General features: G+C 43.3%; 1 protein-coding gene across 6 annotated transcripts in view; it reads right to left on the bottom strand.

Moving 5' to 3' along the window:
- The window catches only part of TULP4 (TUB like protein 4), a 273,493-nt gene that overhangs the window by 30,778 nt on the left and 215,865 nt on the right, over positions 1-26,850 (bottom strand). For all 6 annotated transcript variants that reach the window (XM_063707985.1, XM_063707986.1, XM_031012088.3 and 3 more), the window contains 2 exons: positions 19,126-19,292; positions 919-1,143 (listed from right to left, as the gene is read on the bottom strand). In XM_063707985.1, the coding sequence (XP_063564055.1) occupies positions 919-1,143; positions 19,126-19,292 (392 nt within the window). The remainder of the gene's footprint in view (positions 1-918; positions 1,144-19,125; positions 19,293-26,850) is intronic.

Genomic DNA, 26,850 nt, shown 5'->3' with positions numbered 1-26,850 from the left:
CAGTGGTTTGCAATGGTAGGAGCATGTGAGAATCTCCTGCAAGCTTTCGAAGCATATCTAAACCAGGATCCCACATCAGACAATGAAATCAGGATCCACAGGGGCAGCCTTGGGCACCTATATTTTCCAATGCTATATAATACACCGGTGTTGAGATCTGCTCGTGTAGAATCAATAGTGTAAGGCAACTTAGGAAAAAAAAACAACCCAACAGATTCTAAAACTTTGATGTTTCAGGAAAAAAGTAACCAACAAATGGGTCTGCTACTAAGAAGAGAGACAGAATATAAAAGAGAACCACTTGGGAAAACCCAAGGTTAGGGGGACCCACACTTGAACAGCAACTGGCAGATGCATTCTACATGCTACCTTCTAGAGTTCCCACTGGTATAAAAGGTGGCTGACGCTGAGTGCTGGCTGGAGTGGCCCTCCTCAGCAGTGCTGAGAGCAGGCCCTAGAACTGGGGTGGGTCTAATCCTGACTGTCCCCCTAACCAGCTAGGGAGCAAGTTACTTAACTTCTCCTAACTTGTTTCCTGCTTCCTTAAATGCGAATAATGGCATCTGTCAGGAAGTCAGGACTGAACAAGACAGATTTCTAAAAATTAACTGGTGCAATGCTTAGTATATAGGAAATGCTGAATAATGGTCACTCCTTTGATCATCAGAGGGACACAGAAGTCCAGGAATACCAGCTTTGCCATGAGAAAGATAACAGCCACCACACAGGGCAAATCTCTCATGGACATGGACCATGATGCTTCGACAGACTGCAGACCTGGCAGCACATGACAGGATCCTGCACAGCTGCACATGGCCCCATGTGCTCACTCTGGTACCCTCACCTGTCTCTGCCCTGGCTCTGTGGGGAGCCAGCATAGGTGAGGCAGGAGGAAGAGGGAGGGGTGGAGGGCTTTACCTTGATGGTGGGGATGAAGGCAGTGGAGAGGTAGGAGCAGAGGCGGGGGGGCAGAGTCAGCTTGCTGACGTCCTTGTCCTCACGCAAGGTGTTGGCGATGGCCTGCTGGCACAGCAGCTGCAGGCTGGACACCCGGTGCTCCACACGCACCACGTACAGGGCTGGTCCTGATGCCATCAACAGCCTCGAGTCCCGGTGACCCCAGCAGATGGAGATGATGGGGCGCTGGCAGGAAGTGAAGGGAAGACAATGCTTAAGCTTTTGCTCTTGTGGGAAGCAAAAAGGGATAATGCACACTTGTCTCGAGCAAAATAAAATAAGCTGTTTTGAGAATACTGGTTTTAAAAGCACAGTAGAGAATGTTAGACAGTATATTACGAAAATTCAGTATGTTTACTGAAAATTGGCTAGAGGGCTGGGCATGGTGGCATAAGGCTGTCATCTCAACATTTTAGAAGGCCAAGGTGGGAAGATTGCATGAGGCCAGGCTGAAAGACCAGCCTGGGCAACACAGCGAGATTCTCATCTTAAAAATAAAACAAAATAAAATAAAAGTAATTAGGTCCCCAGGCCAGAGCATTAAAGCATTGGAATAATTTTATAAAGTTTGTTTACCTGTATTATATTTCATTTAATTTGGGGTCATGAAACCCAACTGAGCTCTGGGTAGTAAGGTTTCTACTAGTAGGGGCAATCACCTTGTGGTGCAGTAACTCACATTCCCTACTGAAGGGCCGGTTTTCTGGATTCCCAAATAACCCAGGGGTGGTTCCCATGGCTTGGGGAGGTGGTGATGAGGTAGACCAGATGGCCCTTCCCTTCTGTCCAGAGTCAGATCAACAATGGACTTGGTCTTACCAGCTGTGTGACCTGGGGACTATCCATAACCCCTAGAAGCCTCCCCCTTTTCTCATGAGTGGGGACCCTGTGAGGATTACAGGAGGTGATGGAGTCACAGCCCTTCTGGGGCCATCACAGTATATAACCCACAGTCACTGCATTTTCAGCCTCCCTTGGCACTGACGGTGCAGGGAAAGAAAGCTCCCTGGAAAGGCGATTGAGGAGAACACGGTTCCTGTGGTAGCCTCGCTAGGGTCATGGCCATCATTATCTTTGAGAAGGCAGGCCAAAATGCAAATATGCAAGTTAGAAAATTCTTATAATAAAAAAAAATCCAAAGCTCAGGGGTGCCATCTAGCCAAGGGAGAAAGAAAGGTGAAGGGTCGTGACGGAGAAGCAGCAAGAGATTTGTTCATTCCGATCCAGACAGATGGAGCGCTGATGATCATTCATCTTCCCTTTCTACCACAGGAGGCCAGGCAGTTGCAGGGTGGGGTGATGGCCACAGTCCCCAGGGGAGGGCCGTGTTTGTTGGCCAAGGAGTCTGGAAAACTCAAGTCTAGGGGCTTCTGGGACACTTCCAGGACGTGTCTCCATATGAGATGATTCCACACAGGGGGCAGGCCCCACACAAAGGGACCTATTAACTTACAGAAATACATAATCACTGCTGAAGACAGGGCAAACCAACACACAGAAAATGCACAGAAAAATTACTCTGGTATCATCAACCCCCAAAAGTACAGGTTAGGACAGAGGCTCTATTAGTAACAAAATCATGCTTGATCTTAAAGATACGCTGCTGTCCCTTTACCTCTGAGCCCCCTAAGACAATATTCATAACTTAGAGCTCAAGTCCCCCAAAAAATGGTTTTATTTTTGTTTCTAACTTTTAGGTTCAGGGGTACACAAGCAGGTTATATAGGTAAACTGTGTCACAGGGATTTGGTGTACAGGTAATTTTGTCATCTGGATAATAAGCATAGTACCCGATAGGCATTTTTTCTGATCTTCTCCCTCCTCCCTCCTCCCACTCTCCACCCTCAAGTTGTTCCCCTTCCTGTATCCATGTGTTCTTGTTATTCAGGTCCGGCTTAGAAGTGAGAATATATGGTATTTGGTTTTTTTGTTCCTATGTTAGTTTGCTAAGGATAGTGGCCTCCAACTCTATCCATGTTCCTGTAAAGGACGTGATCTTGTTCTTTTTTATGGCTGCATAGTATTCCATGGTGTTTATGTATCACATTTTCTTTATCCAGTCTACTGCTGATGGGCATTTAGGTTGATTCCATGTCTTTGCTATTGTGAATAGTGCTGCAATGAACATATGCATGCATGGGTCTTTATGATAGAACAAATATTCCTTTGGGTATATACCCAGTAATGGGATTGCTGGGTCGAATGTTAGTTCTCAATTCTTTGAGGAATTGCCACACTGTTTTCTACAATGGCCGAACTAATTTACACTCCCACTAGCAGTGTAGAAGCGTTTCCTTTTCTCTCCAACCATGCCGACATCTATTATTCTTTGATTTTTTAATAATGGCCATTCTGACTGGTGTGAGATAGTATCTCATTGTGGTTTTGATTTGCATTTCTCTAACGGTTCATGATGTTGAGCATTTTTCATATGCTTGTTGGCTGCATGTATGTCTTCTTTTGAAAAGTATTTGTTCATGTCCTTTGCCCACTTTTTAATGAGGTTGTTTGGAAAAACAGTTTTCAATGAGTACAACCTGACTGGCTGCAGAAACATCAGACACTTCTTCCCTCTAATTTCCCATTCCTCTTTAGTCCAGCTATCTGAAAGGCAGACACTCTGTATTTACCCTCTGTCCTCCTCCCTCCTAGTTCTGCTTTTCATAGTAACTATCTCTGTATAACAGTTGATGATATGTTTTATATAAAATTATCATAAGTATGTGTCTCTTATATCTTTGTACCAAGAACTTAAACCACTCACACAGACCTTCAACTAGATGAAAATCAGCTTTGTTACCTTTATATATATAATTACCACCCATCATGACAAAAACAACCTTGTCTGCAAAACTACATTCCAACAGCAAGCACATCAAATGCTCATATACCTGAATTCACTGCATCCGTTCTACTCTCCCACATGAATAACATTATTCTCATCTAACATATGAGGTTAGAGAGGCTAAGACAGGCTAGGTACCTTGTTATAGTAATAAATGGTGGAAGAGCTGTGATTCTCATCCCTCCCCAGCTCCACTGCTGGTCCTTATCTTACTACATGGTGCTGACTCTCTGAAGTGCCAGCATATTGATACCACAGCCTAAAGAATGTGTAATACTCCACTGAAAAATTTAACCATTTGTCCATCACATACAAAATTGTGAGCCCCAAATGGCCCCTTAGTCCATTTGGTCAAAGCTGCTTTACTCAGAAACAAACCAAACATGTCTATAGAAAAGGCAAATAGACAGGAAGAGAAACAGGCTGTTTACACAGCAAATAAATAAATGATCTGCGGGGTTCATCACAGCAGAAAAGAGCCCACAGGTAATTAGCCAGGTAGCATTGTTGGATGAACACGGAACACAGTCGCTGGCACATCTAGAAGGTGAGGGAGGATGGTGTGACTCCAAACCAGGTAGCACATTAGCTCGGACGACTTAGAATTCTCAGCCAAGCAGGAGTGAGAAGACTCGAAAGATTAAAGGATGGAACATTAGAACCTGGGAGAAAAAGGGCTGAAATTATTTAGCCTGGAGAAGTGAGGCCTGCAGGGTCTCAAAGGAATAATTATTATCTAGGGCAATGTTACCAGGAAATCCCCTCTTCTAAGAATGGGACAAGAACACCAACACAGGAATTTATATTAAATTAATTAGGGTGCAGCACTCATTTACTTGCCCAAGTAAGTGAAAACTTACTCTGGGAGAGGGCAGGGCACGGACACATTGATTTAATTTAATTTAGTTTGTGTAGCATATAGTCCATGTAAGATGATAAAGCAGCAAAATAAACTCTGGTACCTTTGCCATAATAATTTTTAAGGCTGTGCTAGAAAAACGGGGAAGGAGTGACAGATAACAAGAATTGCCCCTCTTGTCTGAAGATTCTGAGTCATCACTGACCTGGGGAAATGAATGACTGTGATGACTGTTTGGTCAGAAGTGAGGCAGCAGGGTATGACTTCTCAGGACCCCTTAAGTCCACAGAAAGTCCCTAACAGGTCATCTTACTTTTTAAAAGTCACATTTCTGCTGGTGTTAATTTTTCCCTGGCTGTTTACTGGTATTCCAGCCTATAAAGCCCTCGCTACAAATGTTCTGTAGTTTTGGCAAGAACAAGAGTCAAATGGCGCTAACTGCATGTGGCCACAGACACGGGGCAGGGCGTTCACTAATGCTAGTCCTGATTTCGCCACCTCACAGTCATCAATTTCCATCACTCTGTCCTCTAGGTTCATGGGTGATGGCAGAACATGAATACACTGTCTGCAGGCCCACAGACCTCACTCATGCTGAAGGTACCTCCTCCCTAAGAACCTCCGCCTACTAGGCTGAGCCGCAGCAGAACAGCACAGCTCTTCAAAGCTCCCAGATTCACGTTGTGTTTGAACAGCTGCTGTCTGCTAGGGAAAAACTCAATTGTAAGTTTGTGGTCTTAATCTCTTTCTCAAATCCCATAAAATGGCTATTTTTAGAACTGATGGCTAGAACTGTGAAGCAGATGACATTCAAATCTTAATTTGCATAGGGAGGTTCACATATTTTACACGTCTAAATCTGAGGCAAAAGTGCAAGAAACTGAGCTGCATTTCAGGGAGTGTGGGTCTGGTGGAACAGGGAGAACCACTGCTCAGCTGGAGAGGACAAACTCTAGGCCACAGTGCTGGAGGCGAGTGGCCCATGGAGGGGCAGGCTTCTCCTCTGGCTTCTCCCCCTCAATGCTGAGGCTGAGCCCCGGAAAGCAAAAGGAGCGGGCCAGCCCTGCCTTACCTCCCACCAGGGAGTGTGGCAATCAAGGCCTGGTGCCCGTTCCTTACTCTGCCACCTCTCCTCCTGCTAGTACACAAGACATGCCATGCATCCAGCCAATCATTTTTTTATCTACTGAGCTGTTAGTCATTAGATAAATATTTGCTAAATGTATACAAATGGACAGATCCATGCTACTTATAAGGGGACTGACAATGAATCAAATACATTCTCTGCCCTTGTGGAGCTTACATCCTGGCGTGGCAGGGAGAGAATAAATACAGGTTAAGTATCCTTAATCTGAAAATCTGAAACCCAAAATGCTCCAAAATCTGACTTTTGGAGTGCCAACAAGATGCTCAAAGGAAATATTCATTGGAGTATTTCGAATTTTCAGATTTGGGATGCTCACCTGATACAATGCAAATATTATGAAATTTAAAAAAAATCTGAAATCCACAACAATTCTGGTCCTAAGCATTTCAGATAAGGAGTACTCAACCTGTATCTCAGTATCTGTGACAGGAACTACCTGATAATGTGAGGTAGTGAAATTCCATGAAGTAAAAAACTGCTGAGGGAGAGCCAGAGCAACAGCAAGGGGGTCTTTTTGAAGAGAGGGAGCAGGGAGGCTGCCCTGGAGGTGGTTGGAGCAGAGGCCTGGCTGAGAGGAGAAATCTATTTAATTGGAATTGAAAGCTTCCTCACTATATTACTATTTTTGTATATAGCAGTGAGTTGGATAGAGTCTTCTGAAAATGTAGGAGGAACAAAAACCAACTACACTGGTCCTGGACAGGGAAAACCAGGCAGTGCCAGCACAGGGTTTCTGGATGACTGAGGGAGGCCTTGGGCTGAGGACTGGCTACCCGGCCACCAAGGAGGCAGATTCCTGGGACAGTCGGAGGCTCTCCAGCCTCCCTCTCCACCCTTTGTTTGTTCTTTCTGTAGCTCTCCCTAAGAAGGATGGGGGATCTGTCTTGAAGAAAATGCACCTAGTAGGATGAAATGTTTTATGTCTGTACAAACATGTGCAAAATAGTTCACTTTAAAACAGATGAAGGGCAAGGTGCAATGGCTCATGCCTATAATCCCAGCACTTTGGGAGGCTGAGGCAGGAGGATTGCTTGAGGCAAGGAATTCAAGACCAGCTTGGGCAACATAGCAAGACCCTGTCTCTACAAAACAAATTTGCAAAATCAGCTGGGTGTGGTGGTGCACACCTGTAGTCCTAGCTACTTGGGAGGCTGAGGCAGGAGGATCGTTTGAGCCCAGGAGGTTGAGGCTACAGTGAGCTATGATCATGCCACTGCACTCCAGCCTGGGAGACAGTGAGACTCTGTTTATAACAAATTTTAAAAAGGCCAGGCATGTTATGGCTCACTCCTGTAATCCCAGCACTTTGGGAGGCTGAGGCAGGAGAATCAGTGAGGTCAGGAGTTTGAGACCAGCCTGACCAACATGGTGAAACGCTGTCTCTACTAAAAATACAAGAAAATTAGCTGGGCGTGGTGGCACATGCCTGTAGTCCCAGCTACTCGGGAGGCTGAGGCAGGGGAATCACTTGAACCCGGGAGGCAGAGGTTGCAGTGAGCTGAGATTGTGCCATTGCACACCAGCCTGAGCAATGAGAGCAAAACTCTGTCTAAAAACAAACAAACAAAAACAGACCAAGTTGGTGATCGGTCACCATCAAACTACGTTGGTTGGAGCCACAGACAATTTTGAATACAAAGTTATAATGATTTGGCCACCAACTAAATTGTAGTAATAAAAGCTAGTTCAGCGTTTGGTCAACCAAATTTTAGTTTTAAAAGAACACAACCATCCTTGTATTTTGTAAGCAGACAAGACCCATGAAGGACTTTCTCATCTACTTACAAGAAAAAAATGGGAAAAGCACAACAGGGGCAACTTCAGCAGAACAGGCAGAGTTAATCCTAAGTGAAAGAATGCAAGTCTATTTTTGCTATAGGATTCGCCTCCAAGAGTACAGAAGTCCACAATCACACATGCAATCTCTTATTTGATTTTTAAATTCCCATACCCATCTTTTTCCACCTTCTCCTCTCTTAATTTTTTACCCAGTATCACATCAACAACTGAACCTTACAGAATATAGGGTGACCTCTCCACTGGCCTTCAATGCCAGAAGTCCATAAAACAAAACAAAAACCTGGGCCTAAATTATTGAAGCCTACAAACTTCAGTCAGTAGTGCTAACTCTAAAAACCTGTTATATTTTCAGATATGCAAGAATATATAGAGAGTCACAGATAACAGCTAATGAGATAAATTACAGAATTTTACATTACAACATGTAGGACAGAAAGGAAAATAAATCATAGCATATTTCCTTAGAAGAGCTCCAGCCACAAGCATTGCTGTTACAAGTAAATCAAAAGAATCAATTTTAAAGCTGCTGCTGCTGCTGCAAGTTCGTCCCAGGCAATGGTTTTGTACGCAATAACCTACAATCTAATTAACTTGGAAATACATTATCCAATCTAAATTGCATTTAGTTCTTTTTATAAGCAGTCCAATAAATCGCCTAACTTCCTTCCTGCTATAAAAATGTCCCTGCCTTTGGACTCCTTGAATTGCACAGCATAGATCACATGTGATTTTCGAATCATTAGACAAGAGTTAAACTGGTGCTAAATATAATTAATATTGTACTTGATTTTTAATGGCATCATTATTTAACTTTCTATTATTGAGGCGATTTTTTCAATGGTTGAAATGGACCCTCAATGAAAAAAAGAATCAATAATTTATTGAAATGCTGAGGTACTGTAGGGATATCTTTCTTCAAAGGAAGATCAGTCAGGCCTTTTCTCTTATTCCTGAGCTCAAACAGTTTAAATTCAGGATCCATGTTAGTTTCATGTGATGGCTGATGAGAACTTCTGCAATGGTTAAGGCCATAAAACCTTTACTACAGTCTAGGCACTGGTCAGAAAAAGGAAGCCTCTGTCTTCAGGAAAATAAGACAAGCAGACAGAAAAGTGTAATACATGCCAGAGGTGTTAAACACCCCGAGGGTTTACAGAGAAGGGGAGCCTCAATCCACTGGGCAGCTTTAAAAGAAAACGTGACTGAGCTGGCACTGAGGAGGATCCAATTCCTGAGCTAAAACGGCGGGAAGGACATTCCCTGTAGAAGGAACACAATGCCAGCAGGAAGGGGGCCCTAAGTCAGATGAAGTGGGGACAATGCTGAGTGTGTTTCAGCACTTGAATTCACAAATATTCTAATCATAAAAGCCTTATAAAAAGCCAGCATCAGATTGATTATAAATGTGACATAGCCTACAGGTTCAAACAATCAACAGAAAGATGAAAGAAAGCCTATGTTGACACCAGTCCATCCATAAACCCACTGAAGAAAGATTTACTAAGTACCTACTACATTCTAGGCAATGAACTGGCAGTGGGGACACAAACAGAATCAAGGTAATCTCTCCTTCCTTCAATCCCAAATCCACAGGAACTCTAATATTTATGTTTGTTTTGCCAATGCCCTGGCCTCATACATATGGCCTTAACTCTGTTCTACTTCAGCTCTTTCCTGGGTTAACGCAGAATGACTTCACTTCCAAAACAGAAATTTAAAGTCCCTATCCAACCACAACTTCCCATTTTGTTTGTATCACCTCCTCTTGAACATGTCTTTTTATGACTTTACACTTCCTAGCCTCAGGTCATGAAGTATCTAACCACTGATGCCATGGCTGCCCAATTCCATAGTATCCTTAGCAGTTTCCTAGATTCCTTCGACTCCTTGGCCCTGCTGCTACACTCACCTTTCCAGTTCCTAATTTTAGGCAATCGGTACTACTGACTCTAGGATTACAGTGAAGGCATGGACATCACTGACTCTCACTTTATTATCCGGAATGTTAAGTGGATGGCACTCCATGGCACTCCTGCCGAATCTTCCTTGTGCTTTTCATCCTGCCTTTAGCTTATTGAGAAGACAGGCATTGTCCTGTAGTGTGTGTGTGCTTTGGCTCCCTCCTTTACTTAAAAATCCTTTGTCTCTTTCTACAATCTCTCCTTCCTTTCTGTCTCTTCCAGATTAAACCTCCCTACTGCCCTCAAACCCACATCTTCCAACTTGCACTGGGCTCTTGTCCCTTGCTGTACTTTTTCTTGCTTATTTCTTTTTTTTTCCCCAAAGACTTATTAATTGTATATGAACACAGTCATGCCTCTCCATTTCAAGTTACCATCCTCTCTCTGCCTTCCCCTCAAACCCCGTCAAAACAGTAGTTTACATGTGCTGCCTCAACTTCTTCACTAGCTGCTTAGTTGCCAATTCTTTATCTTGGCTGTCACAGCTGTATCTCCAGCACCTAGAACAATGCTTGGCATACAGATGGCTCAATAAAGATGACTGAATGAACGAAAAATCTTTTACCATGTGACTTCCATCATCATTCTAGTGAGACCATTTTTGACCTTAAAACCTCCAAATCCAATGTTTCATGTCTACTTTCAACTGTTGTTCTCTTGTTTGACATATTTCCTTTAATGGTTCTGAGAGACAGGACTAGCTGGATTTCCTAGGCCGACTAAGAATCCCTAAGCCTAGCTTGGAAGGTGATCGCATCCACCTTTAAACACAGGGCTTGCCACTTAGCTCACACCCAACCAATCAGAGAGCTCATTAAAATGCTAATTAGGCAAAAACAGGAGGTAAAGAAATAGCCAATCATCTCTTGCCTGAGAGCACAGCAGGAGGGACAAGGATCGGGATATAAACCCAGGCATTCGAGCCGGCAATGGCAACCCCCTTTGGGTCCCCTCTTTGTATGGGAGCTCTGTTTTCACTCTATTTCACTCTATTAAATCTTGCAACTGCACTCTTCTGGTCCATGTTTGTTAAGGCTCAAGCTGAGCTTTCGCTCGCTGTCCACCACTGCTGTTTGCCGCCATCGCAGACCCGCCGCTGACTCCCATCCCTCCGAATCTGGCAGGGTGTCTGCTGTGCTCCTGATCCAGCGAGGTGCCCATTGCCGCTCCCGATCAGGCTAAAGGCTTGCCATTGTTCCTGCACGGCTAAGTGACTGTGTTCACCCTAATCGAGCTGAACACTAGTCACTGGGTTCCACGGTTCTCTTCCGCGACCCACGACTTCTAATAGAGCTATAACACTCACTGCATGGCCCAAGATTCCATTCCTTGGAATCCGTGAGGCCAAGAACCCCAGGTCAGAGAACACGAGGCTTGCCACCATCCTGGAAGTGGCCCGCCGCCATTTTGGAAGCAGCCCACCACCATCTTGGGAGCTCTGGGAGCAAGGACCCCTGGTAACAGTTCTCTATGACATTCCTCTTCCATCTCCTTCCTTCTGCTGCTTGTTAAATGAAGGCTATCACTCCACTACCCAAAGTTCTATGCTTGGCCCTTTCCTCATTTCCCCTCGTTCTATTCATTCCTTTGACATTAAATCCATTTCATTTCTCCAACTATGGCCTCCATGTGGATGACTCCAAATCTCTATCTCCACCCCAATCTCTTGCCTCAGTTCTAGTCCCTCATCCCCAAACACCTTCCACCCTTAGAGATGTGGCTGCAACAGTAACTAAAATGGTCTGCTTTTGGCCAGGTGTGGTGGCTCAGACCTGTAATCCCAGCACTTTGGAAGGCCGAGGCAGACAGATCACTTGAGGTCAGAAAATCAAGACCAGCCTTGGCCAACATGGTGAGACGCTGTCTCTACCAAAAAATACAAAAATTAGCCAGTGTGGTGGCACACACCTGTAGTCCCAGCTACTCGGGAGACAGAGGTGGGAGAATCGCTTGAACCCAGGAGGTGGAGGTTGCAGTGAGCTAAGATCATGCCACTGCACTCCAGCCTGAATGACAGAGTGAGATCCTGTCTCGAGAAAAAAAAAAAAAAAAGGTCTGTTTTCACTAGTACTGACCTCCTCCTCCTCACAGTCCTCCAGAAGCCAAATCTCTTACAATCTCTCTGAACTCTGTGTCTCTCTTCCACTCTATTTTCACCGTTCTGGATTTTTGTCCTGATTCCGTCTTACTGAGATAATAACACTGACGTCAGTTTAGTCTCCCCAAAGCCCTTTCTCACCTCTCCCTTGCTCATAAAATAAAAATACAAAACAAAAGGCCAAATGAAGTTTAACATCTTGGTCAGTGCTGTGTATGGTCTGAATGTGTGTCCCTCCGAAATTCTTGTTGCAATCTAGTTCCCATGGTGGTGGTATTAGGTGGGGCCTTTGGGAAGTGATTAAGTCATAAGGCCTCCACCCTCACGATGGGATTAGTGCCCTTATAAAAGAGATTAAAGGGAGGCGCCTCCCTGCTTTTACTCCTTCTACCATGTGAGGACACAGGCACAAGGTGCCATCTATGGAGTCGACCAGACACTGAATCTATCAGTGCCTGGATCTTGGACTTCCCAGCCTCCAGAACTGTGAGAATTAAATTTGTATTATTTATAAATCACCCAGTCTAAGGTATTTTCTTATAGCAGCCCAAACAGACTAAGACACATTTGGTCCTAAGACACTTTTCTAGTCTTACTTCCTGTTGTTGCCCCTTACATAAACTATGCTGTAATCAAACTGTATTCTATTTCTAAAAGTGATTTATTATTAATTTTTTTAAAAGAAATCATGTTATGATTGCCAGTGGCTAAAGAAACCAAGAGATAATATAAATGGCAAATAAGTTATCTGATCCTTGGAAATTACATAATGCTGGGGTTCAATCAGGCTGGTGGAAAAATATTAGAGATAGTTATAGAAATAGACACAAATCTTGGAAAGCGGAGAAGTTTGTGTAACTTCGGTAATTTATCTGGCTGAAGGCAGCCTGATCCCTTTACCTTTAGTTAAACAAATTAAAATAGTAATAAAGAAAAGCAGCGTAGTTTACCTACCTAGCTTGTTTACTCATATAATCTTAAGACTAACCTTTGATGTACCAGGTGCTTAAGTGCTTTTTACTCGGGAAGTCCACAATGTCAATTACCCTCTAATGGTGTTGACTCAAGCTTTTGTTAATTAATCTTACTGAATAAATGCGAGTGGAGTCGCAACTGTTTACAGGACTCAGCAGGGAGTCTGTAAGCGGCTCCCACACAGCTGGACTGGCAAAGCAGAGTATCTGTGTGTCAGTGTACTTTTATTCATCCGTTGCTGGGTCAGGGGTCTGCAAGGGACAGACTCTCCGCAGCTGGTGCCCCGTGGAGAGGATTGGTGCCCCAACATAACTCACCAAGTAATGGGAAGCAGTAAGATACAATGTTAAGGCTCACTGATTCATTCAACCAGTATTTACTGAGACTGCCATGAGCCAAGATCTGTTCCAGGCGTGGTGCAAAGCTTGGAAGAAAGGAGGCATCTGGTAAACTGAGAAACAGAGAAATCCAGATTGGCAGGGTCAGAGGAGGATGGAGTGGTAAGAGCTAATTCTAGAGGGGATGGAGGGCCAGATTATGGTGATCTTTTTAAGGCACAATGAATTTTTTAACTTTATCCTAAGGATAGTAAGAAGCTACTGATCTGACTTGTGATTTTACAAAGACTGTGGCTGCAAAGTGAAGAACAGTTTAAAAGGGAAAGGCAGGCAGGGCGCGGTGGCTCACGCCTGTAATCCCAGCACTTTGGGAGGCTGAGGTGGGTGGATCACGAGGTCAGGAGTTCAAGACCAGCCTGGCCAACATGGTAAAACCCCATCTCTACTAAAAAAGTACAAAAAATTAGCCGGGTATGGTGGCACGTGCCTGTAATACCAGCTACTCGGGAGGCTGAGGCAGGAGAATCACTTGATTCTGGGAGGCAGAGGTTGCAGTGAACGCTGATCGCAACATTGCACTCCAGCTTGGGCAACAAGAGTGAAACTCTGTCCAAAAAAAAAAGAAAGGGAAAGGCGTGGCTCAAACACTGCAGCTAAGATGAGGGTGGCTTGGACTAAGGTGGTGGCCAAGGAAGACAAAAGGATGTAGACATGAAGATATCTAGGAGGTAAAAATACCCACTGGGATTCAGTGGACAGGCTGACTGCTGACTTCTGGCTTGAGCAGCTGGACCACAACCTGGAAGAGGAGCATTATTTAAGAGGTGGAGTGTTCCGAGATTTGGGCATGTTGAATGTGCAATGCTTATGAGATGGCTAATGGGTCTGTGAAGTAAGCAGGTGGGTCTATACAGGCCTCTTTCCTTAGGCTTCAGACCTTCATTGAGATTGGAATTAAAGCTGTAAGACTGGTTGAAATTGTCTGAGGAATACAGAGTGCGAAAAGTGATCAGGCAGAGGTGGAAAAATACCCACAAAGAGCAGGTGCAAGACTCCTTTCCTCCAGGTTATCAAAGCACCAGGTAAACAGCTCTACTTCAAAGTCAAAAGCATTTCTGTGTCATCACTTGTCTGTCTTCCTTAACTAGCTGTGAGCTCCTAGGAGATACGGATCATGTCTTCCTTGTTCAGCTCTGAAACACGAGCACTCAGAGCTCAGTGCCAGCCACACAGTAGCTCCTCAAAATATCTTGGCTGGATGCTTGAACAAATGAGTGAACAAATATGCTTATTTGCTCAAGATATTATACTGCCCAAAGACACAGTTTAATCCTACTTCTTAAAAACAAAAACCCAAATAACCTGATTGAAAAATGGGCAAAGGACTTGAACACACATTTCTCAAAAGAAGATACGCGACAACATCACTAATCAACATTATTAATCCTTAGGGAAATGCAAATCAAAACCACAATGAGATATCACCTAACATCCAAGAGGATGGTTAGTCCAAAAAAAATCCCAGAAAAATGACAATGTTGGCAAGGATGTGGAAAAACTAGAATCCTTGTGTAATGTTAGTGAAAATGTAAAATGGTGCCGCTTGTAAACCAAAAATAAAATCCTAAGCCCCCTATCGACTGAATGGAGCCTCTCTTGGCCAAGGAAACCCCAGAAAAACCTTAAAAACTGAATTCCCAGCCATGACAGGAAGGGAGGCTGGGCACAACCTCATTATACTCCCTCCCATCTGGAATTTAGGTCCAACTGACCTGAGTAAATGTTAAAATAGAGATCATAAGACTGACAAAAGGCTCTTGATGGCAATAAGATAACAAATTCTAAACAATACCTAAGGCCATGCAAGGCAAGCCTTGAGCCATGCCTACAGGCCATCAATCTCACTAAATGGGTCATAATTTTGGCTGACTCTGACATAGCTTCCTAACGTTTTAATTTAAAATATTCCTTTCTGCTGACTCCCAAGTTCTAGACCAAATTTTGTTTCTTTAACTAACTGTAGATTAAAGAATCTCTGAATCTACCTGACTTGTATACTCCTCTACTTCTCCTGGTTTCAAGATATTCCACATTTTCAAGCTGAGCCAACGTATACCTTCCACATGTTGATTTATGTCTTTGCCTGTAACTCTTGCCTCCCTGAAATGTACAAAACCAGACTGTAATTCAACTGCTTCGGGCGCACTTTCTCAGGACCTCTTGAGACTGTTTTGCTGGGCCAGCGTCACTCATACTGGCTCAAAATAAACCTCTTTAAAATATTTTACAGTTTAGTCTTTCTGTTAACAAGCTGCTATGAAAAAACAGTATGGCAGTTCCTCACAAAATTAAAAATAGAATTACCATATGATCCAGCAAGTCCACTTCTGGGCACAAATCCAGAAGACGTGAAAAGCAGGGTCTCAAAGAGATATCTGTACACCCATGTTCACAGAAGAATTATTCACAACAGCCGAAAGATGGAAGGAACCCAAATGTCCATCAATGGGTAAACAAAATGTGGTATATCCATACAATAAAATATTATTCAGCCTTAAAAAGAAAGAAAATTCTGACACATGGTACAACATGGATGAACCTTAAGGACATTATGCTAAGTGAAATAAGCCAGTCAGAAAAAAATAAACACTTGTAAACCAAAAATAAAATTCTAAGCCACCCAACCTACGGAATGGGCCTGCTGTTGGCCAAGGGGATCCCAAAGGAGTCTAGAAAACTAGTTCAGGCTGTGACAGGAAGGAAGTTTGGGCATGGTCCTTAAATTGCCCCCATCCCTTTGGGGTTTAGGCACAACTGACCAACATTAACATTAAAATAGAGGAAAGACTGATAAAACTGACTCTTTGTAGCAATAAGCTACCAAATTCCAACGTGATTCTGACATAGCATCACGTTGAAGGAAATCAAAGTATTTTACCCCCAAATATAGTTTGTTGATATATTTTGAAATGGCAAAACCTGCAAATGGCAAAACCCTGCAAAACCATCTCTTGTTGGGAAATTTGCATTTTGTAGAGAATCTCCTTCCTTTTCTAGGTCTTTTCCTCATTCAGGAGACATTTAACCAAGAGTCTGATACCTTTTAAGGTCTGAAAGGAGACATTTACCATTTATTCACCCTGAAGCCTGCTACTTAAGTGGTTTCATCTGCATAACAAGAACCTTGGGGCCAGGCGCAGTGGCTCCTGCCTGTAATTCTAGCACTATAGGAGGCCGAGGAGGGCGGATCACAAGGTCAGGAGTTGGAGACCAGCCTGGGCAACAGGATGAAAGCAGAACTGCTTAAACCCGGGAGGCAGAGGTTGCAGTGAGCTGAGATCGCGCCACTACACTCCAGCCTGTGGGACAGGGCAAGACCTCCGTCTGGCGGCGGGGGGTGTTGCAGCGGGGAACAAGAACGTTGGCTTCCACAACCCCCTTACCTTAACTCAAGCACTTGTTTCTCCTGACTTCAAGCCTTTAGGCAAAACTTAACTCTTTCAACCAACTTTCAACCAATCAAAGATTTTCAACCAATCAGAAAATCTTTGAATCCACCTGTGACATGTGTATGGCCTGGTTTCAAGATGTCCTATCTTTCCACAGGCTTAACCAACATGTGCCTTATGGGTATTGATGTATGTCTTTGTCTGTAACTTCTGTCTCCCTAAAATGTACAAAACCAAGCTGTGACCTGACTACCTAAGGCACATCACATATTCTCAGGACCTCTTGAGACTGTGTCCTAGGCCATGGTTGCTCATATTTGGCTCAGAATAAACCTCTTTAAATATTGTACAGAATTTGGTTTCTCAACATATTGCATAATTCCACTTACATGAGGTTTGTAGAGTCAAACTCACAGAAAAGATAGTAAAATGGTGCTTCTCATGGACTGGGAGGAGGGAGAAACAGGGAGTAGTTGTTTAATAGGTAAAGAGTTTTAGTTTTGCAAGATGAAAAGGTGCTGGAAATTGGTTGTATAATAATGTAATACACTCAGCACTACAAAACAGTACACTTAAAAATGGTTAAGATGATAAATTTTATGTTATATGTGTTTTACCACAATTAAAAGAAGAAAATATATATTTAAATATTTAATGCCTGCATGTAATTACAGATTTCCCCATATCTGGTATCCCTGCCCCTCTGATGAGCTGAGTAATGTTAGGACACAGATTCTTTTTTTTTTTTTTAATGGAGTCTATTCCATTTATTTTTTCTTTTTATATATATATATATTTTTATTATACTTTAAGTTCTAGGGTACATGTGCACAATGTGCAGGTTTGTTACATATGTATACATGTGCCATGTTGGCGTGCTGCACCCATTACTCATCATTTACATTAGGTATATCTCCTAAATGCTATCCCTCCCCGCTACCCCCACCCTACAACAGGCCCCGGTGTGTGATGTTCCCCTTCCTAGCACACAGATTCTTGTTCATTATCACCTCCACTGTCAACTCCCTCCCAGGCATACCTCTATTACGTGCTGCTGATAATTCATCCTCCACTATAACTGACCCAAACATAAGGTGGCCTAAAGATTTCTGGGAAATAAAAACAAATAGAAAGGGGGCCCATCTGTGTATACTTTCTTAAAGACTTTTAAGCTTTTAAAATTACTGCTTAACAAAAATTTAGTTAAAATGTAAAAGGTTCATCACTGGCATAACAAATATAAAATCAGAGTGTGACAGGGTTCAGGACATGCTTCCCCAAATATGACTGTAGGAGACCAGAATAAGCCACCACAGATCTGCCTCTTTGGCGTAAGGATAATTTCGAGATGGTTATTTTGAGATACACATAGGGTAAAGACACAGGGTAAGTAGGCCAGGAGTGGTGGCTCATGCCTGTAATCCCAGCACTTTGGGAGGCTGAGGCAGGTGGACCACCTGAGGTCGGGAGTTCAAGACCAGCCTGGCCAACATGGCAAAAACCCGTCTCTACTAAAAAAACATACAAAAATTAGCCGGGCGTGGTGGCGGGCACCTGTAATCCCAGCTATTTAGGAGGCTGAGGCAGGAGAATTGCTTGAACCCGGGAGGAGGAGGTTGCAGTGAGCTGAGATGGCGCCACTGCACTCCCGCCTGGGCAACAAGAGTGAAACTCCAATTCAAAAAGGAAAAAAAAGGGTAAACTCTGAAGAGTTACCCTTTTGTAAGAGAAATTACATCTACAAAGAAAATCTGGCTGGGCGTGGTGACTCATGCCTGTAATCCCAGCATCTTGGGAGGCTGAGGCGGGCAGATCATGAGGTCAGGAGATCGAGACCATCCTGGCTAACATGGTGAAACCCCATCTCTAGTAAAAATACAAAAAATTAGCTGGGCGTGGTGGCAGACACCTGTAGTCCCAGCTACTCGGGAGGCTGAGGCAGGAGAACGGTGTGAACCCGGGAGGCAGAGCTTGCAGTGAGCCGAGATTGCGCTACTGCACTCCAGCCTGGGTGAGAAAGCGTCTCGAAAAAAGAAAAAAAGAAAAAAAAGAAAAGAAAATCTACATATGTAAGGGTCTCTCTCTCTGCACCAAGAAGAGAAGGATGACTGGACTTCTGGAGACTTAAAAAAAAAAGAGAAGACATTGGCTTAAATCTACAGAATGAACATCACCCTTCTTTCTCTGTTTCCGTGAAGCATTTAAGCCTGTAGTCTAAGACAATTTTTTGAGCTGCTCTAGAGACTTACTCATTTCTTTGGGTTAACTCCCACATATGCAGGAGATACACATGTTATTAAACTTCTGTTTGTTTTTCTCTTGTTAATCTGTCTTTTGTAATGGGGAGTCCTGCTAAGAACTCACTAAGAGTAGAGAAGAAAATTACTCTTCCTCTCCTGCAAGTGAATAAGTGAAGATTCAGCATTCACTTCTGCAATTTTCTGATTTCTGCTTCAGACTGATGATAAACACCAGCTTACTCTGCTTATTCACTATGTGCTCATTTGACTGGGAAATAGAATAAAGCATTCTGGTTAAAAGGCAAAAACTGCTTTCTCCCTTATTTCTCCTGGTTTACCCACCACAACCTAACTAAGGTAAAAAAAGATTAACATAAAATTTGTCAACAATAATTATAATAACCTATTCACTAGTATACTGCTGAAAATGTACTTTTTTCCAGAGAACATCCTTACCTGCACGAGAGTGTCCAGTGTGAAGATGTGCTCCCCACGAACATTGTAGAACTTGACCATGGCACTCTTCAGAAGGGGACCATTGGGAAGCTCACCAAGCTGGGTCTGCCGTTCCATCCCAGCGACTGCCAGCAAGTCCCCCTGTGTGCACCACTGGGCTACCACCTCTGAAACAGAGGAGAGAGGGTCAGCACAAGGACACAGCCCTCCTCAAACTGCCACTCAGCAAGCCTACTGTCTTCAGTAGTTTAAAAAATACAGATACTGAGCAAATACAACAAAAATATATTCATGGTTTTTTCTTTTTTCTTTTTTTTGAGACGGAGTTTCACTCCTCTTGCCCAGGCTGGAGTGCAATGGCGTGATCTCGGCTCACTGCAACCTCCGCCTCCTGGGTTCAAGCGATTCTCCTGCCTCAGCCTCCCGAGTAGCTGGGACTACAGGCGTGTGCCACCACACCCGGCTAATTTCGTATTTTTAGTAGAGACGGGATTTCTCCATGTTGGTCAGGCTGGTCTCGAACTCCCGACCTCAGGTGATCTGCCCGCCTTGGCCTCCCAAAGTGCTGGGATTACAGGCGTGAGCCACTGCGCCCAGCCCATATATTCATGTTTTAGCTCATGAATACAACCAATTTCTCTGAAGATGATGGATTCTATTAAAAACAGGTGTTTGTCACATGACTGGGGATTGTAGTTTACTGAAACACAACCAAATTAGGTAGAAATCATGATATAATAAAGTTAGCATGTTAAATATGTATCTCCAATTCCAGTATTTCCATGAGACTTGTAGAACTTCCTTTTTTTTTTTTTTAAGAGACAGCAAGACAATAAAACCTATGACTGTATATTCATATAAGTACTGGTCCCACTGCTGTGTCCTCCACTCCCAGGGACAACTCAGAGAGTTTATAAATGCCAAAAGTAAAAAGCACATCGAAAACAAAGTCTTAGTTTATATTCATTTGATTTCTGGGCACTACTGGGCAGATAAGGTTCATACAAAGGACACACATGCATATGAGAATGCTGACTCTTGTCATTTGATGATGTTGTGGGGCTTAGAAAAGAAAATAAATACCCCTGCTGGGAGACAGTTTTTTCAGCATAATTTCCACATTGGAAATTCGATGCCCACCTACAAACTACTCAGTGCCTATAAGAAATGGTTATTAAAAGGTTTATCTTATCCCAATGTGAGCAATTTACTTATTTCTTGCTGGTAAAACAAAAGCCATTAGTATTAATAAGATTTATGACATTTTTTTTTCTCCCTCAAGACCCTAAAATCGTAATCTGGTTTATACAGAGATCTCTGAAATCTAGAACTAAAGTGGCCCACTTTGCAGAGAAGCTGGGCGGAACTTAAAAGAAAATGCTCTGCCCTGATGGGCACATATTTCAGAGATGGGGCTAGAATTCAGTGGTCCCCAGGCTCTATCAGCACACACATGACAATACCCCTTATTCATGCATGGTCATGATTTTGATGCTGCCACCAGAACATTCTGAGGTTGCTGAAGCTCTTTCACGTCTCTTGAAAACTAGAGTGTGTCTCCTGGGACAAGACAGGTTTCCAGACTCAGGGAACACAGGACTTTCTCATGAAGTTAGCTGCAGGGCAGAAAGTAGGGAGACAAAGGGCTGAGCCAAAGCAGTTACAGATGAATAGAAAATGGAAAAAAACCTGCCACAATCAGGAAATGAAAAATTACATAAAAGAACCAAAAACATCCTAGTGAATCAGATTCTTTTACAAATGCGAGGGGAAGCTAGAGGATTCGTGCACATACTAAATGTGCTCTGGGCATTCAATGCCTGGATCTATCTCAGGGAAAAGCCTGCTTGTGATCAGGAAACTGAGATGACGTTCTCTGGAGAGCAGCTTTGGGCACACAAGGAAACCAAAAGGTGAGGCACTAACATAAACAGTCATAGTAGTAACAAAGATGACGGTGTCTCAAGCTTCTTAGGACAGAAGCATCATTGTAATATTGTAGAAATAAAGATGACGACATGAAATTTCCACAGCTCCTCACCTGAACTGCACCATTCTTGTATTTATTTTTAAAATAATATTTTTTTGAATTGTATTGCAAGGTGGCTTTCCCCAGCAGAAAAGTGGGTTGTTGCCCCTGCAGAGCTGACCTATGATGCTTTCGGAAACTGCTCAGGGACTCAGCAAGCAACCTGGGGCACTCCCAGGCTCTGTCTACGAGATGGGCTATCTATCTGAGGCAAGAATGAATCCAAATGTTTACAAGCAAACTCTCAGGGACTTCTTTTTTTTTTTTTTTGAGACAGAGTTTCACTCTTGTTGCCCAGGCTGGAGTACAATGGCGCGATCTCGGCTCACTGCAACCTCCGCCTCCTGGGTTCAAGCGATTCTTCTGCCTCAGCCTCCTGAGTAGCTGGGATTACAGGCATGCGCCACCATGCCCGGCTAATTTTGTATTTTCAGTAGAGACGGGGTTTCTCCATGTTGGTCAGGCTGGTCTCAACTTCCCGACCTCAGGTGATCCACCTGCCTCGGCCTCCCAAAGTGCTGAGATTACAGGCGTGAGCCACTGTGCCCGGCCAGGACGTCTTCTAATGCAGGTGCAAAGTTATAATGAGATGACTGTCATCTGCAAAGGTGAATCACTCTTTCAAAAAAGATTAAATTCCATATAAATAATGCCATTTCTTGTTCCAACGATTATGGAGCTACATGCATCAAGCGATATAGCAATGTATGTGAGCGCCTCTGATGATTTAGCATAAAGCAGTCCTGAGCCACATGACAGGCACAGCCGCGACCAGGGACATAGGCTATCTCATAAAGTACTAGCATGAAGAATTCAGCAGTGGGACTACGAAAGAATAACCCTGAATTGTTCAGTGTTAGCCAGGAGTATGTGAGTTTTCTGCAGGAGTTGAATTCCTAGGGCAAGAGTTTAAAATTTTCAGAAATTAGTGGGAAAATCAAAGTAAAAGAAAATACTCATTCAATTTCTACATGTCATTATGATAAAGAAGAGAAGGATACAGAAGCCTAGATATAGTCAGGACAGAACTTTTTTGTTTCAGAAACTTTTTGTAAATGATGTCTGTCTTATTTAAAAAATAATCCCCAGTATCTTTGCCCAAGACTTGAGTAATAATTTTGTTTGAATCTCCTATTTTTAAATGTGTTTCAGAATACAACCTAAAAGGAACAAACTAATGCTCTACTCAGTAGGCCTCTTTTCCCTTTTCCTAAAGCTCGTGGCCCAGAGTCTCTAATCTCACCCTCACAGGCAACGGGGAGTTCTAGAGCACACAAGAGGTCCGTACTCTGGAAGCATCTATGTTTCTTCTCAATGATTTTGGGGGGTGTGGGTTTTCGGTCTCTGACATGTTTTACACAAAGAAATTCAGCACACCTACACAATTCTCTTTTAGCCAGAAAATCTTATGGATCCTTTTTGGTAAAAGTCTGGAAGGTTATATGAAGTCAGTGAAAATTTAGTTCTTTTGTGTTAACAAGAAGCCCTTTGTGTGGTATTACTGGGTCAAAAAGAGGCAGCTAAATTTTAACAGAAAAAGAAAGGAGTGCTTATCAAGCACCATATATATTGCAGCTACTGTTTGGAGTCTGAAGTTATCCAGTTCTTTGTCCCTTAGATTACCATGTGCATGATTCACCTCTTTATCAGTCATTAGACATGCACGTTGTGTATGTGTATACACATGTGCATGTGGAGCAGTGGGGGGTGGAGGAAAGAGCAACTAATTAATTAGCAAAGTGTGTGATGATAAAATAACAGGTACATTTTTTTTTCCTTTAAGAAGTGTGTTTCACTGCAAGGACTGAAAAAAAGGGGCACGTACTCAATGAGGACGACGTGGGCAAATCTTATCAGGTCTGCCCGCAGGAGCAGATGGCATCAATGACTGAAACCACCTGCCTCAAAAATTCCCTCCTCATTTTTTCGGTGTGCTTAATGAAATGACAAAAAGAGAAAATTCTGCAAAACAAAAAAAAACAAACAAAGCTCAGGGGTTGGAGCTTTTAATTTCAAGGCAAGTGTGGGATGAAATGAGTGCCTCTGGGAGTCTGCTTTGCCAATGAGGGATGAACTGGCTTGGGCAGAAAATTCCTGAACTCATGATTGAATTATTTCTACTCAGGAAAAGAGTAGAAGTCATAACAATGGGTAAAAACCCCAAGCAAAGTGAATCAATTCCCTGCTTATCGCGTGATGAAGAGAAGTCCCTGTTCTGAAGGAAGAGAATCTGAAGAAGGCAGAACTTCCTCAGCAAACCACGGCCAAGCAAAATCAGAGCCTAACCCTCCCCAGAACCCGGCCTTTGAGCCCACAGACACATCTGCAGTGAAAACGAAGTGTGCTGGCTGATGCAGAAGAGGCCTGGGCAGGGACCAAGAGCTATGTGGAATTCTAGGTTCTTTTGCACAGGTTGTAAATTCCAGTGCTGGTGATACACTAAAACAATAGTGCGAGTTACCTTCCTTCACTGCTAAAGTTCTTTAGTGATGTTCCTCTGAGACAGTAATAGAGAAAAACCAAGTGGATCGGAGACCTTTTTAATTTCCTCTATGAGACAAGTGGCTGACCTGTCTGTAATAGAACAGATGACCCCAGGCTAAAAACATTGCCATGTGCCGTCTCCAACAGTATTCTGGTTGTCTCATCCCAGTATTTACCAACATAGCCCGTAAGATAGTGGATAAAAAAATAAGTTACAAAACAAAAATGATTGCTATTCATACCACAGGTAAAGGCTAAGTCCTTAAAATATTCTGATCCCACGAGAGAAAAGGTAAATTGCCTACATATAGCACTGTCGGGGCACAGAGAACGAGATCCCGAGTATGGTGTTTTGGTACACTGAGCATTTTTTTTTTTTTTTTGAGATGGAGTCTTGCTCTGTCGCCCAGGCTGGAGTGCAGTGGCGTGATCTCAGCTCACTGTAACCTCCACCTCCCAGGTTCAAGCAATTCTCCCACCTCGGCCTCCCAAGTATCTGGGATTACAGGAACATGCCACCATGCCTGGCTAATTTTTGTTGTTTTTTAGTAGAGATGGGGTTTCACCATGTTGGCCAGGCTAGTCTCGAACTCCTGACCTTGTGATACACCCACCTCAGCCTCCCAAAGTGCTGGGATTACAGGCATGAGCCATCGCGCCCGGCCTGAGCATTTTGAATTAAAGGCAACTGGAAGGCCTTAGAACAGAGGTGTCCAATCTTTTGGCTTCCTTGGGCCACACTGGAAGAAGAAGAATTGTCTTGGGCCACACATAAATACATGGATACTAACAAGAGCTGATGAGCTTAAACAAACAAAAAAATCTCATAATGTTTTCAGAAAGTTTATAAATTTGTGTTGGGCCACATTCAAAGCTGTCCTGGGCTGCATGTGGCCCACAGGCTGCAAGCTGGACAAGCATGCCTTAGAAGCTGCTTCAGAGCCAGGGACTTTCTGATCTCCTGCTTTCCCCAGATAACCAGGAAAGACTTAACCACCAGAGAAGAGAATAAAAGTTGTCGAAACATTTGGTCACAGGAAGAGTTCTACCCCTCACCCTCCCATAACTTACAAGTCCCGTTCAGTTCCTAAGAATTATTAACAAGGTAACGTCTACCTCCTGGGTCCATTCATTTCCCCTAGAAATCACTTACTACTAATCATGATTGCCTACCCACCTCCCCATTTCCCTCCTTCCCATGGAAAGGGTATAAAAACTTCAACCATGTGGCCTTTCTTTGAGTCTCTTATTTTATGTGGGTCCTATGCTTATTCACATTAATACAGTTCTATGCCTTTTCTCCTGTTAATCTGTCTACTGTCAGTCATTTCAGGGAACCTTCAGAGAGGACAGAAGGGAAGCTTTTTCTCTATCCTTACAGCACCTACTTGCTGGCACCAGCTCATTTCGATTTAATCTAACTTTCTGAAACTAGGAAGACACAGAACAAAAGCATCCTGCAAATAATTTTTTTTTTTTTTGAGATGGAGTCTTGCTCTGTTACCCAGGCTAGAGTGCAATGGCGCAATCTCAGCTCATTGCAACCTCTGCCTCCCGGGTTCAAGTGATTCTCCTGCCTCAGTCTTCCAAGTAGCTGGGATTACAGGCATGCACCACCACGCCTGGCTAATTTTTGTATTTTCAGTAGAGACAAGGTTTGGCCATGGTGGCCAGGCTGGTCTTGAACTCCTGACCTCAGGTGATTCACCTGCCTCAGCCTCCCAAAGTGCTGGGATTACAGGTGTGAGCCACCGTACCCCGCTGAAAGCATCCTGTAAATAACTGAAAACATTTTTAGGTTAGATTTAGATATCTAGTTAGGTAATAATTAAAATGTTAAATTTGCCTGTATTTTTAGAAGAAAACTCAAGGAAAAAAATTTCACATTTGGGAGGGCTACTTTGGGTCACCTCCCCAACTTACCTAATATGTGCTTCTACCTATATTGCACATATGGTTGCAAAACGTTAGAAATGCTGCTCCAGGATGGGCATGGTGGCTCACGCCTGTAATCCCAGCACTTTGGGAGGCCCAGGCGGGTGGATCACCTGAGGTCAGAAGTTTGAGACCAGCCTGACCAATACAATGAAACCCCATCTCTACTAAAAATACCAAAATTAGCCAGGCGTGGTGGCATGCGCTTGTAATCCCAGCTACTCGGGAGGCTGAGACAGGAGAATCACTTGAAACTGGGAGGCAGAAAACTCAGCGAGCCAAGATCGTGCCACTGCACTCCAGCCTGGGCAACAAGAGCAAAACTCCATCTCAAAAAAAAAAAAAAAAAGAGAAATGTTGCTCCAATACCTTGGGCATATTCAAGGCATAAAAAATAAAGTTTCCATAAGCAGGGTGGTAAAAAATTGGAAAAATTCTCCCTGTAAAGAATAAAAAGGAACTGAGTGGTAATTATATTATGTTCAGCCTTCACCAGATATTTGGTAGAGAAACCAAGTTCTGGATTCCTGAACTAGAGGCAGGTTCTCAAAAAATTAATAAACTTGGTTTAAAGGTTTAAAAATAGAATTTTGAAGAAAAAAGTTAAGCATGGATTATAAATACATTAGGAATTAATGTTGATCATCCTTGTGTTTTAGCTCCATGAAAGACAGAACATTCAGAAAAAAATTTACAGACAAGCACAGGAATTTAATTAAGTTCATCATCACCACAAAAAATATGTACTCAACTCCTACCAGGGCCTATGTGTGATAAAAAGGACTTCAACGTCATTCATGTCCCTCAGGAGTTTACAGCCTAAGTAATTCCTTATAATTACAGTCCTGAGACAGTAGATTGGGATGCCCAAAAGAGGGTATGTAATATGTTTCTAAAAATATTCTATAGTTTAAAAATAGAGTAATTACTTGGTGGGGGGGTGCAGAGGCAGGTATGATTCTTGCCAATCAACAGTTAAGTATATAGACTTGATTCTTTTTTTTTTTTGAGACAGAGTCTCCCTCTGTTGCCCAGGCTGGAATGCAGTGGTGCGGTCTCGGCTCACTGCAACCTCCGCCTCCCAGGTTCAAGCGATTCTCCTGCCTCAGCCTCCCAAGTAGCTGGGACTATAGGCACACGCCACCACACCTGGCTTTTTTTTTTTTTTTTCCGAGACAGAGTCTTGCTCTGTCATCCAGGCTAGAGTGCAGTGGCTTGATCTCAGCTCACTGTAACCTCCGCCTCCCAGGTTCAAGCAATTCTCCTGCCTCAGCCTC

The sequence above is a fragment of the Gorilla gorilla genome, chromosome 5 (genome assembly GCF_029281585.2).
Source record: "Gorilla gorilla gorilla isolate KB3781 chromosome 5, NHGRI_mGorGor1-v2.1_pri, whole genome shotgun sequence".
In the NCBI taxonomy this organism is placed as follows: Eukaryota; Metazoa; Chordata; class Mammalia; order Primates; family Hominidae; genus Gorilla; species Gorilla gorilla.
This window is presented reverse-complemented; position numbering and strand designations above follow the sequence as displayed.